Source organism: Stegostoma tigrinum, chromosome 40 (assembly GCF_030684315.1).
Source record: "Stegostoma tigrinum isolate sSteTig4 chromosome 40, sSteTig4.hap1, whole genome shotgun sequence".
NCBI classification, from domain to species: domain Eukaryota; kingdom Metazoa; phylum Chordata; class Chondrichthyes; order Orectolobiformes; family Stegostomatidae; genus Stegostoma; species Stegostoma tigrinum.
The window spans coordinates 5,849,133-5,863,514 of NC_081393.1; the positions used below are offsets into that span (position 1 = coordinate 5,849,133).

Below are 14,382 nucleotides of genomic sequence, written 5' to 3' on the forward strand. Positions count from 1 at the left end.
CACGATCTGAGGCCCTGGACGTCATTCTTTGCTTGGCATTTCGCCTGTTGCTCGTTCTCTGCCATCCAACCACCATAGCTCTGTCGCAACATTGTATTGACTTGGAGCACAATTTAAGGCAATTGGACAGATTATTGAGAAATAAAGGAATTAAGGGTTATGGTGAGCTGGTGGGTAAGTGGAGCTGAGTCCATGAAAAGATCAGCCAAAATCTTATTGAATGGAGGAGCAGATTCGATGGGCCCGATGGCCCCACTCCTGCTCCTGTTTCTTACGTTCTTATTGTTCCCACAGAAAGTTGTTTTCTGTTTGTCCCAAAAGATTGGCCTCAGAAGGGGCTGGGTTAGATCTTGCTTGAACTCATCTGGTGGGTGTGTGTGGGACTTCTGTCTGTATCTGCCTTGACAGTGAGAAACCTTTGCAGTCGATTATTTTAATAATAATAAGGCCCTTTGTGAATCCAAGCCTTTTGTTTCTTCATTAAAACAGAGCTTTGTGCAGCAGTGAATTGACGTGGAAATACCATACAACCTGATTCCTTCAACCCACATCCTGCACGTACTGCAGTCAAAAAAAAAATTTATAAGAGTCTTCCACAAGAGAGAAACAAGAAAGCCATCTTTGTCGTCTCTCTCTCTTGCTCGCTTTCTCCAGGGTTCACGACAGAGTTGTCAGGACAAGCTGGAGGCTTGAACAGTCATAGAATAAAGTCCTGTTAATCCAAAGGTGTCTATTCTTCGAGCCTAACTCCTATCAAAGACTTTGATTCTGGTCGGAAAGTTAAAGAAGTTTGTTGCCTCCTAACAAGTACGTTAGGGAATAAGGAACGCCGGGCTCAATTCCCATGGTAGCCAGTGGTATTTAAACTCTCAAAGGCTTGAAACTAAAAGTACAGTAACAGTGAAAGCTTGTTGCTAAAATACTCAGCTGCTTCCCTCACGTCCTTTAGGGAAGGAAACTGCCGTCCTTACCCGGTCCGGCCTACATGTGACTCCAGACCCGCAGTCAATGTGGTTGACTCTTAACTGCCCTCTGGGGCGATTAGGAATGGGCAATAAATGCTGACCTCACCGGCGATGAAATTGAGGGGGACAGTACCCTCAATCCATCCAGCCAGATGGCAGTTGGTAGAATCTGAAGCATTCTCCAGTCGACCATACCTCGAACAAGTGGACCCACCGCTCCCGCGACTGACGCCGGGCCAGCACCTTGCCTTTCCATTCTTGCTCTGTTGCAGTCATTCCCGTTCTATTGCCTCAAATCGCTGTGGGAGACCAGGCAAGGTGGGACTGGCAGGCAACCTCAATCCTGTTTGCCCTGGGCCTGCCTGCAGTACCCTGTGCATGGGGCACTCATTCCAGCTACGGGTGTGGTAAAAGACATGGGCATTACCATACCATGTGCCACCAGTATCCAGACCCTCCTGGAAAGACAATGGTGCCCCAAAGGGAAACCTGTTTGACTTGTCTCACTCCGTTGCACTGAGGCCAACTGAGGTCAACCGCTCGGTCTCGTCCCAGCACACGCACAAGCATGGCCCGGGATGGCAAGGGTGCTCTCGGATCAGACCAAGATCCTGTCCTCTCTCCCGCTCTCTGGAAGATTTATGTGCCATCCATTCCCAAGACAAGTCCAGGGCCACTCCCGTTTCTTGTGATCCAGCAAAATTCCAGATCAATAGCCACTAATTATTCCCAGAATTGTTACAGTGCAGGCACAAGGAGGCCATTCAGCCCATCTTTTGTCCTGGCTCTCCAAACAAGCACAGCCTTCACTCTGAGCCCAGAAATGACCAGTCCTGGCACCTTTTTGAGGTTGGGAGCACCACACCCTCAGGCATGTGGTGAATGCCAGATCTGAACCAGGCACTGAGTGTAAAAGTTCCTCCTCAACTCACTTTGACAATCTCAACCAATTACTTAGCATCTATGCCATCTCCTTCCTGCTCGTTCCATGAGCAGCAACAAATTCTCCACTGCCCAGTCTTTAAACATCTGACCAATTCCCTCTCATGGGCTGTTGCTGGATTTGTACCTTTGCCTTTAAGTTGCTGTGCTCCAGATTCCAAATTTCTTACCCACTGTTGGCTTAAATATAACCCCTCACTTTAAGGTGTCAGCACGGGTCGATAAAGTGGTTCGGAGGTATGTGGGACACCAGCCTTTGAGCCAAGGCATAGAGTTTAAGAGCAAGGAGCTAATGCTGGGACGGCATAAAATGTTGTTTGTGCCACAGCTGGAGTACTGTACGCAGGTTCTGCAATCCACACTATCGGGGGGAAAGTGATAGCACTGGAGAGGGTGCCGAGGGAGGTTTACCAGGGTGGTGCCTGGGCTGGAGGAGTTTCAGCGATATAGAGAGATGGGACAGACTGGGGCTGTTTACCTGGGAACAGAGAGGGAACGTGATTGAGATGGATGCAATGATGAGGGACATAGACAGGCTGCACAAGAAGAAAGCTTTCCCCTTGGTGAAGGCATCAATGATCAGGAGGAGCGGGGGACAGCACAGATTTAAGGGAAGGGACAGAAGGTTCACAGGGGATGGTGTTTTTCACCGAGAGGGTGTTGAGAATGTGGAACTCACTGACTGTAAAGCTGGGAGAGTTTGAAAGCCTTATCGTTTTGTCCAAGTATTCAGATGTACACTTGCCAAGGTGTGGGATAATGGGAACAGGCTGGGCAACTGGGTATCTTAACTGGTACAAACTCGACGGGCCAAAGGCAGTTCTTCTGTGCTGTGGATCTCTGTGACAAAAGCTGGTCTCTTTCCCTCACAGCTCCTGACACTCCTATTAAGGTCTTGGGAGTGGGGGAGTTGGGGGGGGGGGGGGGGGTGGGGGCGGTGGCGGTGATCTTCCAGAAAGCTGCATGGATCTCCCAGGCCCCAGCCCAACTTCTGCAGAGCCCATCCCCATCACCATGACTCCCCTATCACCGCTACCATCCCAGGCTAGGAGACACCAAGCTTTCAGGGGCTGGTGTAACAGGGCTGCCTGTCAGGACAAAGGGGGTTGGCGAGGGGGGGGAAGCTGGAAAGCAGGACAGTCAGATGTCACCACAGACAGAGGTCAAGCAAGAAACCACTCCAGCACCACCTTTTGAACCAGTTCTCTTCTTTAATCGTTGAATAAACTTGGAATGAGCAGATAAGTCGTTTGTGACCAGACAATGATTCAAATAAACCCAGCAAAGACATCACAGGCTCGCGTACAGATGTTTCACAGACCCATGACGCAACGCTAAAACAATACCATGGAAACTTGCCTGTGGATAACAGGAAATAGCTACAGTACAATGATACAGAGCAGAGACACAGGACGGTTCGATCAGACACACACACACACACAACAACTGCCTCGAAAGGAGCTTCCGAAGCGTCCTTGCCCCACATGGAGCGAGCAAGTCTGAACACTGACGTGTACAGATCCAACACTGGTTTCCTGAAACTGGCATTTTCTCTGTCAGTCAGCTCCCGAGACACAGCCAGAGACTCCAAATGCCCAGCAGACTGGAGTGTTTTACTGAGGAAGGGGAGAGGAAGCAGTGGACACCCGCTCCACTGTATCATGCCCTGGGGCAAGACCTCTGTTGAGGGGCCAGGTGACTCAGGGATGAAACGCAGAGTCTGTTTGTGCCAAAGGGTGGGTTGACCAGAATGCACGCTCACTGACCTGCCCGTGTGGGCCTCAACAAGCTCCCCATTGAAAAGAAGCCAATCTTGACATCGATGAGACAGATCCTTCCCCGGGGAGGGCGGAATCCAGCCTCGGCTCTGGAGTTAGGACATTCTCTGCTGCTATAAATAATCAGGACACAATATGCCATATCAACACTGAGGCAAAGTCGGGAACCTGCCCATAACACTGCAAAGGCTGCAGTCAGCGAGAATGGAGAGGGAGAGCCTATGGCAATGGTGCTTAGTGATTGCTGGCTGGGTTCACCCTCACAATGCCCACACCAGCCAGATCACTGGCCCATGGTACTGACCGAGCTCATCTGTCACCTCTAACCATCGCTCTCTCTCTCTCTCTCTCTCTCTCACACACACACACACACACACAAAAACAGCAACACACACACACACACACACCTAGAGACACACACACACACATACACACACACACACGCGCACACGCGCACACACACACAGACACACAAATATTACAGACAGATTCAATCAGCCTGACCTGGCTCTCTGATAAAAACGCCCCCAATCTCTCACACTGTGGGGTGATAATTTTTGCTACATTGCCAAAATTAAGCCGGAAACGCATTTTTCACAAAGAAAACCAGAAGACAGGACTGTGCTCCAGAGAAATGCCTGGTGGTCCTGATGCCCTGTGTATCTGTGGCCAAGTGGTATTTTCACAGTGCCCAACCTCAGGAGGGTTTGACTTACAAGAATCAGTGCGGCCTGGGAAAAGGACACTTGGCCTTCAGTAGAACTCCATTGGATCAGCTCAGACACACAGAACCATCCTCTCACCCCAGGGAGTGAAGGAGTTCTAGGCTACCCATCCCCTGTCCAACAACCTAGCAGCATTGACAACACTGAGATCCAGAACAAAACAAGAAAGAGATGTATATATCTTTCTATTTGCACACACACATATACACACTATATATAAATGCGTGGACACACTGGGAATGTAAGTGGGGATTCCCTGTCCAGTTGGGGTTCCAATCCAAACAGCTGGAGGTTTTGAGCTGCAGTGACCTCAGCCCCTTGTTCCCTCACTCTCCCCACCAGTAGTGTAGGGGTGCTCACGCGTTCACCCACTGTCAGACCCAGAAATAGCAGCAGTACATACTGCCCAGTTCCTATCCCTGTTTGAGAGCCAGGAGCAGCCGCCCTGCACTGAGCACCTCCAGGCATCAGGCACACTATTCAACTGTCAGGGCCGCACTCTCTTGCCATGTGGACTAACACTGAGGGGAGCAGTGAGGCGTCCTGGTGAGTGAGGAACGCTTTGGCAAGGACGTCGCTGTTCTCTCCAGCCCCCCAACTCCACCCCTGAGAGTTAAACTAACTGTATGCTGGCCCAGCCCTTGGCCAGATGGTGCCCAGGCAGCCTGTGGCTGGTACTCTGCAGGAGCTGGGACATCGATGCTGGCTTCAGTTCAAGTGTGACTCCTACTTAGGTCCTGAGGATCCTTTTAACGCATGCACACACACGCACGCACGCACACACACGCTCACACAGACAGACACATGCTCACACCCGCTCATACACACACACAGTCACGCTCACACACTCACACACAGACACACGTTGGGGCTGCACCCATCCACAACCCTCGAGAAGCTTGACGCCATCCAGGATAAAGCAGCCACTTGATTGGCACCACATCCACAAGAATTCACTCCCTCCACCACCGACGCTCAGTTGCAGCAGTGTGTACTATCTACAAGATGCCCTGCAGGAATTCACCAAAGATCCTCCGGCAGCACCTTCCAAACTCATGACCACCTCCATCCAGAAGGACAAGGGGACAGGTACATGGGAACACCATCCCCTGCAAGTTCCCCTCCCAGCCAGTCACTGTCCTGACTTGGAAATACACCCCTCCTTCCTTCAGTGTCGCTGGGTCAAAATCCTGGAATTCCCTCCCTAAGGGGCATTGTGGGTCAATCCACAGCAGGAAGACTGCAGCAGGTCAAGAAGGCAGCTCACCCCACCTTCAAGGGGCAACTAGGGACGGGGCAATAAATGCTGGGCCAACCTTCGGTGGCCACACGTTTGCCAGTGGCGATGATGAAGAGACAACAGCTAGGTGATCTGTTGCAGATCCGAGGGAGAGCCGAGGGAATCAGCTTTCTTTTGGGTGGCTGGACTTCACCAGCCCAGAGCCAGAGATCCATTCAGGAGAGACCTGCTGGTCACAAGCCAGGCAGACCACTGTGCAGCTGGGGTCCCAAACAGGAACAAATCCCCACCTTCATCAGGAATGAGAACTTTCCTTGCTGTAGCCTCTGCTCCCTCTCAGACTGTCCCTGCCAAGTGCCAAATACCAACTGATCCAGCAAGGTGCCCAGACTGAGCATATGGGTGGCAAAGGTTTGGGCAGAGACAGGCTGGGGAGCTGAAGCATCTCTGCAGCCCAGTTGCCTGTGGGGAGGTCTGTTTCCAGCTTTGGCAATGAGACGAAGGGGCTGTATTCCTCTAGTTATAAAACCCAGCCAGGCTTGAGATGTCAGCGCTCAGGGTGAATGAGGCCAGTGCTGCCAGGGATCGGTAACAGCCAGACTCCCAGTACGGCCAGCATTCAGGCGAATGCCAGAAACACAAGGCAGCAGGACGAGCTGAAGGCCCAGGCAGGTTAGATGGGCTGAATGGCCTTGGATCACTCTCTGCGATGGATGAACACATACAGTCAGTCTCTCACTCAGAGACACACACACACACAACACGCTCAGACACACACACACACAGACAGACACACAACACACTCAGACACACACACAAAGACAAACACACATCCCCACCCTCTAAAGCCTGATCACACACATGATCTTGCACCCCCCGGGAAAAGTCAGCCCCCAATCCCCGGCCATGCCGTGCTGTCAAAGGGAGAGTAATACCCTGACTGTGGTGGGAAGGGGATAGGGCTGGTGAGAGTGTGCAGAGGGAGGTGCGGAGGGGGTGGGCCCAGCCCACAGTGTTGTGCCTTTGCCAGTGATTGGGCCTTGGACTGCCCACCCCTGGACTGGGCTGACCCAAGCTGCAGCACAGGGGGAAGGCGGGGTGAGAGCTCAGTGACCACTCCCAACACGTGATCCAGATCATTGGCTGCTGTCCACACTTTGGGAGCTTTGGACAGAGGAGTCTAGATTGTCGGGTGAGGAATGGCGTTGGGGAAATGGGAAAGCAACAGGGACACACACACCCACACACACAGAGCTTTCTCCACCACACCCTCCCACTCCAACACACCCTCCCCCAACCATTAAACACCACCCTGCATGCCTTCCCCATCATGGGAGCCAAAATCTGAACAGTGGAATAGACTCGGAGCCTCAGAGGGCACAGGGTGGTTGGCTGCATGCTATACAGACGCTTCAGCGTTGTCAGGCCGACTCCTCACGCTGCCAGCCTCCTGGCACATCCGCCATCCATATCCCGTAAAGGTGGGGCTGATGGGCAGGTAACTGAACACTTTGTGCCTCTTCATCAATGCCATGCCAAATGGCAGGTTGTAAGTCTCTTTACTGTCCAAAGACTTGGTCGCTAGCATACCAGCCTTCCATTTGCGAAGACCTCTCTCTTCAATGGTGCCTGTCCAGGAGGAGAGAGGGCAGATGTGAGAGAATACCGTCGCCTGTCAGCTACTCAAATACTCACACTGTGACAGCTCACCAGCACTGGATCAGATCCCAATGAGAGACTCTGCACACAGGCACAGGGGACTGATCATAACAAGGGAATTAGGTTGGGAGCCACCAAACATTGCCACCCACCTGGGATAGTATTGTCCAACAGAAATGCCACACAACCTCCAACAAACATCGCTGTTGTCAACAGTACGTTCAGGACTTGGTCAACTTGAGAAATACCTGTCAGGGAAACACAAGGTAGCAGTGAGAGTCAGCAGAAGATGGAGAGACTGGGACGGTAAGGGGACAGACAGGAGGGAACAGAGGGAGAGAGAGGTGGACAGACAGGGGGACAGAGCATGGGGAAGAGGTGAGGAGAGAGAATGAGAGGACAGGGAGAGAGGGAGAGAGAGGCTACGGTGGGGGTGGGGAAGACGGGGATAGATAGAGAGAGATAGAGAGAGATGAGAGGAGAGGTGGAAAGAGAGGCGCAGTGAGACGGGGGCGGGGGGAAGAGAGAGGAGGTATTTCAGCTAATGGACTGACTAGCTTTTGCAGCTTCCAAACAATGACACTTTGCATAGAAGCATTCAGATTGTTTACAGAATTTATAGAATCCCTAGAGTGTGGGAGCAGGACATTCAGCCCAACAAGTCCACACTGGCCCTCTGAAGGGCATCGCACCAGAACCATCCCGCTACCCTTTCCTGTAACCCTGTATTTCCCATGGCTAACACACTTGACCTGTATATCCCTGAACACTCAGGGCGATGTAGCATGGCCGATCCACCCTAACCTGCACATCTCTGGACAGAGAGAGGAAATTGGAGCACCCAGAGGAAACCCACGCAGACACAGGGAGAATGTGCAAACTCCACATAGACAGTCACCCAAGCGTGGAATCGAACCTGGGTCCCTGGCGCTGTGAGGCTGCAGTGCGAAACACTGAGCCACCGTGCTGGAAAAGCTAAGACCATCAGAGCTGGGAGTGTTTCGGGCCAGGAAACTCAGTCAGGAAGCGTAACAATGTCTCTACTGACCAAGGAAGCCAAACTTGGGAAAGTTTACCAATGTAGAAATGTGAAAACAAAGTATGGAAGGAAGGAGCAATCTGGGACTGAGTTGCTCCGACAGCTAATGCTGGGAAACAGGGTGAAACTTCGTTTGATGTTTGTGTCAAGATCTTTCAAATTGTGGAGTACAGACTTGGAGCTTTTGTTTGTGTTTAGTTAAGAAACTTACATTGTGTTGTGCAGTCTCATGTGAATGCTTTAGTGACCGAACACTGTGAACTGAGGGTAAAAGTTAATTGCGTGGTCAATCAAAGAGACCTTTCATTCTGGGATCTCAGGTGTCAAGGATGATCATTGCATTTAGGATGTGAATGAGTACATTATTTATAGTCAAAGTGATGGCAGCTCTATTCCATCTTCGTGTTATTGGTTCACATTGCCACAGCAACATCAGTTGAAGGGGCAAAAACGAGGGAGGAAGCCAGCTTATTCCGAAGATACCGTAAGACCACAAGGAATAGGAACAGGAATCGGCTGTTCGGCCCCTCAAGCCTGAACTTGCCCACTCTCCTACCCTTGATTCCCCGACTGATCAAGAATCTACTCCAGCCTTGAAATAGGCACAATGACTCCACCCTCACACTCTCTGTTGTAAGGAGTTCCAAAGGCTCTCAACTCCCTGAGAGAAGAAATTCCTTCTCATCGCAGTCTTAAATTGGTGCCCCTTTTTACTGAGACTTTGTCGTCTGGTCCCAGACTCTCCCGATAGGGGAAATATCCTCTCGGTATTTACCCTGGCAAGGGCCTTAAGAATCCTGTATGTCTCAGTGACAAACTCCATTGGGGACGAGTTCCAATCTGTATAGCCTTTCCTAATGAGCTAATCCCTCCATCCCAGGGATCATCCTAGTGAACCTTCTCTGAACTGCCTCCCACAAAACAATATCTTTCCTTAAATAAGGAGGACCAAAATTGTTCACAATGCTCCAGACGTGGTCTCCCTTGCTCCTTGTCCAGATGCAGTAAGACTACCCTACTCTTACACTCCAACCCCCTTCAAATAAGGGCGAACATTCCATTGGCCCTTCCTGATTACCTGCTGCCCCTGTGTTCGGGGCAGGAGCTCCCGCTGCACCCCGCAAGTCTCTTTGTGCAGCAGCTTTCTGCAGCTTTTCTCCGTTTACACCACCCTCCGAAGTGAACAGGCTGATCTCAAGCGTCCGCACATTCACAGTCAATACAACCTAAAAACTCATTCAGTCAACTCATTCCGAGCTCGCTTATGCTTTTAACCAAAATGCTTAACGTTAATCTCTGCTTGTGAACAACTCTGGCCCAGAAAATGTAACCTTTCCAAGTTTGCAGCCTCAGTCCTTCAGTTTCCAATCCTCACTGCAAAGTTCAGGCATTGTCAAACACCGGTTCATTTCTTTCTTATCTATCCCTCTCTTTCTGCCACCACCCACCTCTGCCGCTGTTGCCCTGTTTGTCACAGCTGTGATCCTTCCTATTTCTGCTTCACAGCAAATCCCTTTCTGCAGTTTTCCCGACAGCCGAGTTGTCCCATCTGGTGGAGGGAAATGGGTGACCTGTTCCCCTACATCTCAGCAGCAACGTTATCGACACACATTCACAGCAACTTGTAGGGGAGACAGAGATAAGAAATGCGAAACTTGTGGGCAGGAACAACAGGAGTGAGTGAATGGCGGAGCAAGATAGGCAACTTGCCGCAGTCAAGTCACAAGTTTCTCGCTTTTCTCAATGTATCAACGCTGCAAGTCATTTGGAGAAAACAAACAGAACGCACATGAAGCAACAAATTGTTGCCTCGAGTCTCAGTCAGTAGAGAGATTCGAAATGGCCTCGCTGTTCTGTTAAAACAGAGGATTTCACTCCCATATAAGGAGTCAGAAAGATCAAAGGGACCTCAATTTCAACTGCAAGTGAAGGAAGTGCAGACCATGAGAACTCAGTCCCACACAGTACCTGCTGAGTAAACACTGCAATGTTTTGTCAGGGTTCAAAAGGACTGAGCAATGAAGAGGAGCTGGACTGGCTCAGTGCAGTTTGGAAGAATGAGGGGGGATCTCAGAAAAACCTCTTGGGCCGTCAGATTGGTGCTAACTCATGGGTAATGCAGTCTAATGGAAACAGACAACAGACAATAGGTGCTGGAGTAGGCCATTTGGCCCTTCGAGCCAGCACCACCATTCATCGCGATCATCCACAATCAGTATCCTGTTCCTGCCTTATCCCCAGAACCCCTGATTCCACTATCTTTAAGAGCTGTATCCATCTCTTTCTTGAAAGCATCCGGAGAGTTGGCCTCCACTGCCTTCTGGGGCAGAGCATTCCATATATCCACCACTCTCTGGGTGAAGAAGCTTTTCCTCAACTCTGTTCTAAATGGCCTACCCCTTATTTTTAAACTGTGTCTTCTGGTTCTGGACTCACCCATCAGTGGAAACATGCTTCCTGCCTCCAGAGTGTCCAATCCCTTAATAATCTTATACGCCTCAATCAGATCCCCTATCCATCTTCATAGATACATCCTCAAAAAATTCCAGAAGATTAGTCAAGCACGAGTTCCCCTTCGTAAATCCATGCTAATTCTGACCTATCCTGTTACTACTATCCAAATGAGTCGTAATTTCATCTTTTATAATTGACTCCAGCATCCTTCCCACCACTGATGTCAGGCTAAACGGTCTATAATTCCCTGTTTTCTCTCTCCCTCCTTTCTTGAAAAGAGGAACAACATTAGCCACCCTCCAATCCGCAGGAACTGATCCTGAATCTATAGAACCTTGGAAAATAATTACCAATGCGTCCACGATTTCTAGAGCCACCTCCTGAAGTACCCTGGGATGCAGACCATTAGGTCCCGAGGACTTATCAGGCATCAGACCTAACAGTCTATCCAACACCATTTCCTGCCTAATATAAATACCCTTCAGTTCATCCATTACCCTAGATCCTTCAGCCATTATTGCATCTGGGAGATTGCTTGTGTCTTCCCTAGTGAATACAGATCCAAAGTACCTATTCAACTCTTCTGCCATTTCCTTGCTCCCCCTAATAAATTCACCCTGGTGGCTCTGGAAGAGACCGTGCCACAATAACACTGAGATCCAGACTGCCTGGACCAACCTCTGGAGAGGCATCACCTCAGCAGCCAGTCACATGGTGTTGCCCACCTACCTGTCACAAGAGGGTTTTGCTTCAGGTAACTAGGCAGCATTAACCCGAAAAAGATGGAAAATCCTAGCACAAAGAGATTCCGGGAGGAGTTCAGGTCAACAAACTGAAGGTTGGACAGGCCGACAGCAGTGATCATCCCTGGAAAAGAACAACATCGCATTGTCATAACTTCCTCACTTGGTAACGTTGCTCTGTCACTCCCACACTTGGTAACATCCCTCCCTCAGCACTGACCCTCCGACAATGTGGTGCTCCCTCAGCACTGCCCCCCTGACAGTGCGGCGCTCCCTCAGCACTGACCCCCCAACAATGTCCATTCCCTCAGCACTGCCCCCCTGACAGTGCGGTGCTCCCTCAGCGCTGACTCCCCGACAGTGTGGTGCTCATCAGCGCTGACCCCCCGACACTGCGGCACTCCCTCAGCACTGACCCCCCGACACTGCGGCACTCCCTCAGCACTGACCCCCCGACACTGCGGCACTCCCTCAGCACTGACCCCCCGACACTGCGGCACTCCCTCAGCACTGACCCCCCGACAGTTCAGCTGTCTCTCAGCACTGACCCTCAGTGCTGCTTGGCTCCGTGAGATTATGACTGTTGTTAATTCAATGAGTTGAACGAATGTCTTGCCGAAGCTGTCATTTCCCTAAATGTAGGTCATGCCTGGTTCCTGCTGTCTTTTCAGTTTAAATAATTACTTTCAGATTTATCTTGTGCAATATTGATGCTAAGTTTAGAATGACCTCATTCAGAGTGCCTTCCATTGAGCTCAGTGCTGAGCTGCGAACAGTACCCCTGCACAGTCTGACCTGACACTGACGAGACTGAGACAGTCAATTCCCATTTCTCTTCCTCTAGCTGTCACACCGAGATACGGACTGCCAAATATAACAAGCCCATGGCAGTCTCCAGGCCTGCTGTGCTGTGTCGCGATGACACCATCTTACCGAATAAAGTGCAGAATAATGCTCCAAGTACTGGGTCTGGGAGGGAGGCGAACAGTGCACTGAACTTGCCAATTGTTCCCAGCAGAACCATCATCGCAGCTCCGTACTGGATTACCCTCCTGCTCCCCACCTGAACAGAAACAAAGTGGCAAGAGAGATAATCTGACTGTGCTGCCAGACACACTCAGCCCAGACAAAGAAACTGACCCCAGGATGGGGGCATCCCATCCATCAGGCTTCATGCGAGGTCACCTTTTCTCAAGGGCAGCTTGGGTTTGACATAGAGAGACAATCATTAAGTCATGCAGCATCGAATCAGACCCTTTGCTCCAACTCATCTGTGTCGACCAAGTTTCCCAACTGAACTAGTCCCATTTGGTCCAGATCCCAGATACAGACACTGACACACGCACACACATGCGGGTGCACACACCCCTCCTACACCTGTGCCAGCTCAGACACGCAGCCACTCTCAAACACCCAAACAGACACAACACTCCACACACACTCTCACTCCCACACACACAGCCACTCTCAAACACCCAAACAGACACAACACTCCACACACACACACACACACACACACACACACACACACACACACACACACACACACACACACACACACACACACACACACACACACTCTCACTCCCACACACCCAAACAGACACAATACTCCACAAACACTCTCACTCCCACACACACAGCCACTCTCAAACACCCAAACAGACACAACACTCCACAAACACACACACTCTCACTCCCACACACACAGCCACTCTCAAACACCCAAACAGACACAACACTCCACACACACACACTCACTCCCACACACACAGCCACTCTCAAACACCCAAACAGACACAACACTCCACAAACACACACACTCTCACTCCCACACACACAGCCACTCTCAAACACCCAAACAGACACAACACTCCACACACACACACTCACTCCCACACACACAGCCACTCTCAAACGCAGACACAGAGACCACCATCACCACATACACACTCTCAAACTCCCGCACCCACATCCCTCACACACTCTTACACACCCACTCTCAACCTCTCACACACACACACGCACCCACACTGACACACACCCACCCACACACACAACCACATACACCCACGCCAGCACACACACACCTGAGAAACATCACCACATACTCCCACCGACACACCTCCTCATACACATTAGACCACCGTCCCAACATGCAGAGAATGAAGAAGCCTTTGCCCACCATGCCAAGCGGCAGAGAAACAGCCCTATCCCCAACCCAGAGGCTTGCACCGAGTGCACCCTCTCCCAGATATACAGGCATTTCTCTGCAGCAATGCATCCTGGGTAAAAAGCTCTCTATTGTCCCAAAGCCTCTCATCTTGGCACTCGGCATGTCTCCTGTAGTGCAAGTTGGGCTCTTGAACCAAAATGTACTTTCAGCCAGCTCCCGGCACGGCTGTGCTTTATCAGATCACCTCCCACACATTTGTCCGGGTGGGGCCTCTGACTGAATACCCTGGACTTTCTGCAGATTTCACTGCAGGATCAGGAGTGCCCACTTGGGTCACTTGCAAGATTGAGATCAAGCCTTGGTACAGGAGGCTGCTCCACCTGGAATGATTGCTGAGCTTCTCAGAACTTTCACTCATGTCCTGGGCTGAAGACGATTTTGCCATTCATGGTCACATTGAACCCCCCACCCCCCCCTGCCTACGGAGGGGATGAGCTAGGAGAAGACCACTAGATAGGAATGAACACTATTGCTCACGTCCTGTCAGAATATTCGGCCCCTGCATGTTGGTTGCCCAGGGGAGATGACTGGACATCTTGGTTTCCGAGACATGCTGAAGTCTCTAAGGTTCTCCCCTGTTTTCAATCCATTTCCCAGGCTG

The 14,382-nt window shown here is 50.9% G+C and overlaps 1 protein-coding gene across 5 annotated transcripts in view; it reads right to left on the reverse strand.

Annotated features, from left to right (window-relative positions):
* Positions 1 to 3,110: 3,110 nt before the first annotated feature.
* slc23a2 (solute carrier family 23 member 2) overlaps positions 3,111 to 14,382 on the reverse strand; it is a 65,116-nt gene continuing 53,844 nt past the window's right edge. For all 5 annotated transcript variants that reach the window (XM_059641051.1, XM_059641048.1, XM_059641050.1 and 2 more), the window contains 4 exons: positions 12,479 to 12,608; positions 11,532 to 11,669; positions 7,462 to 7,557; positions 3,111 to 7,279 (listed from right to left, as the gene is read on the reverse strand). In XM_059641051.1, coding sequence (XP_059497034.1) covers positions 7,050 to 7,279; positions 7,462 to 7,557; positions 11,532 to 11,669; positions 12,479 to 12,608 — 594 coding nt within the window. In that variant the 3' untranslated portion in view covers positions 3,111 to 7,049. The remainder of the gene's footprint in view (positions 7,280 to 7,461; positions 7,558 to 11,531; positions 11,670 to 12,478; positions 12,609 to 14,382) is intronic.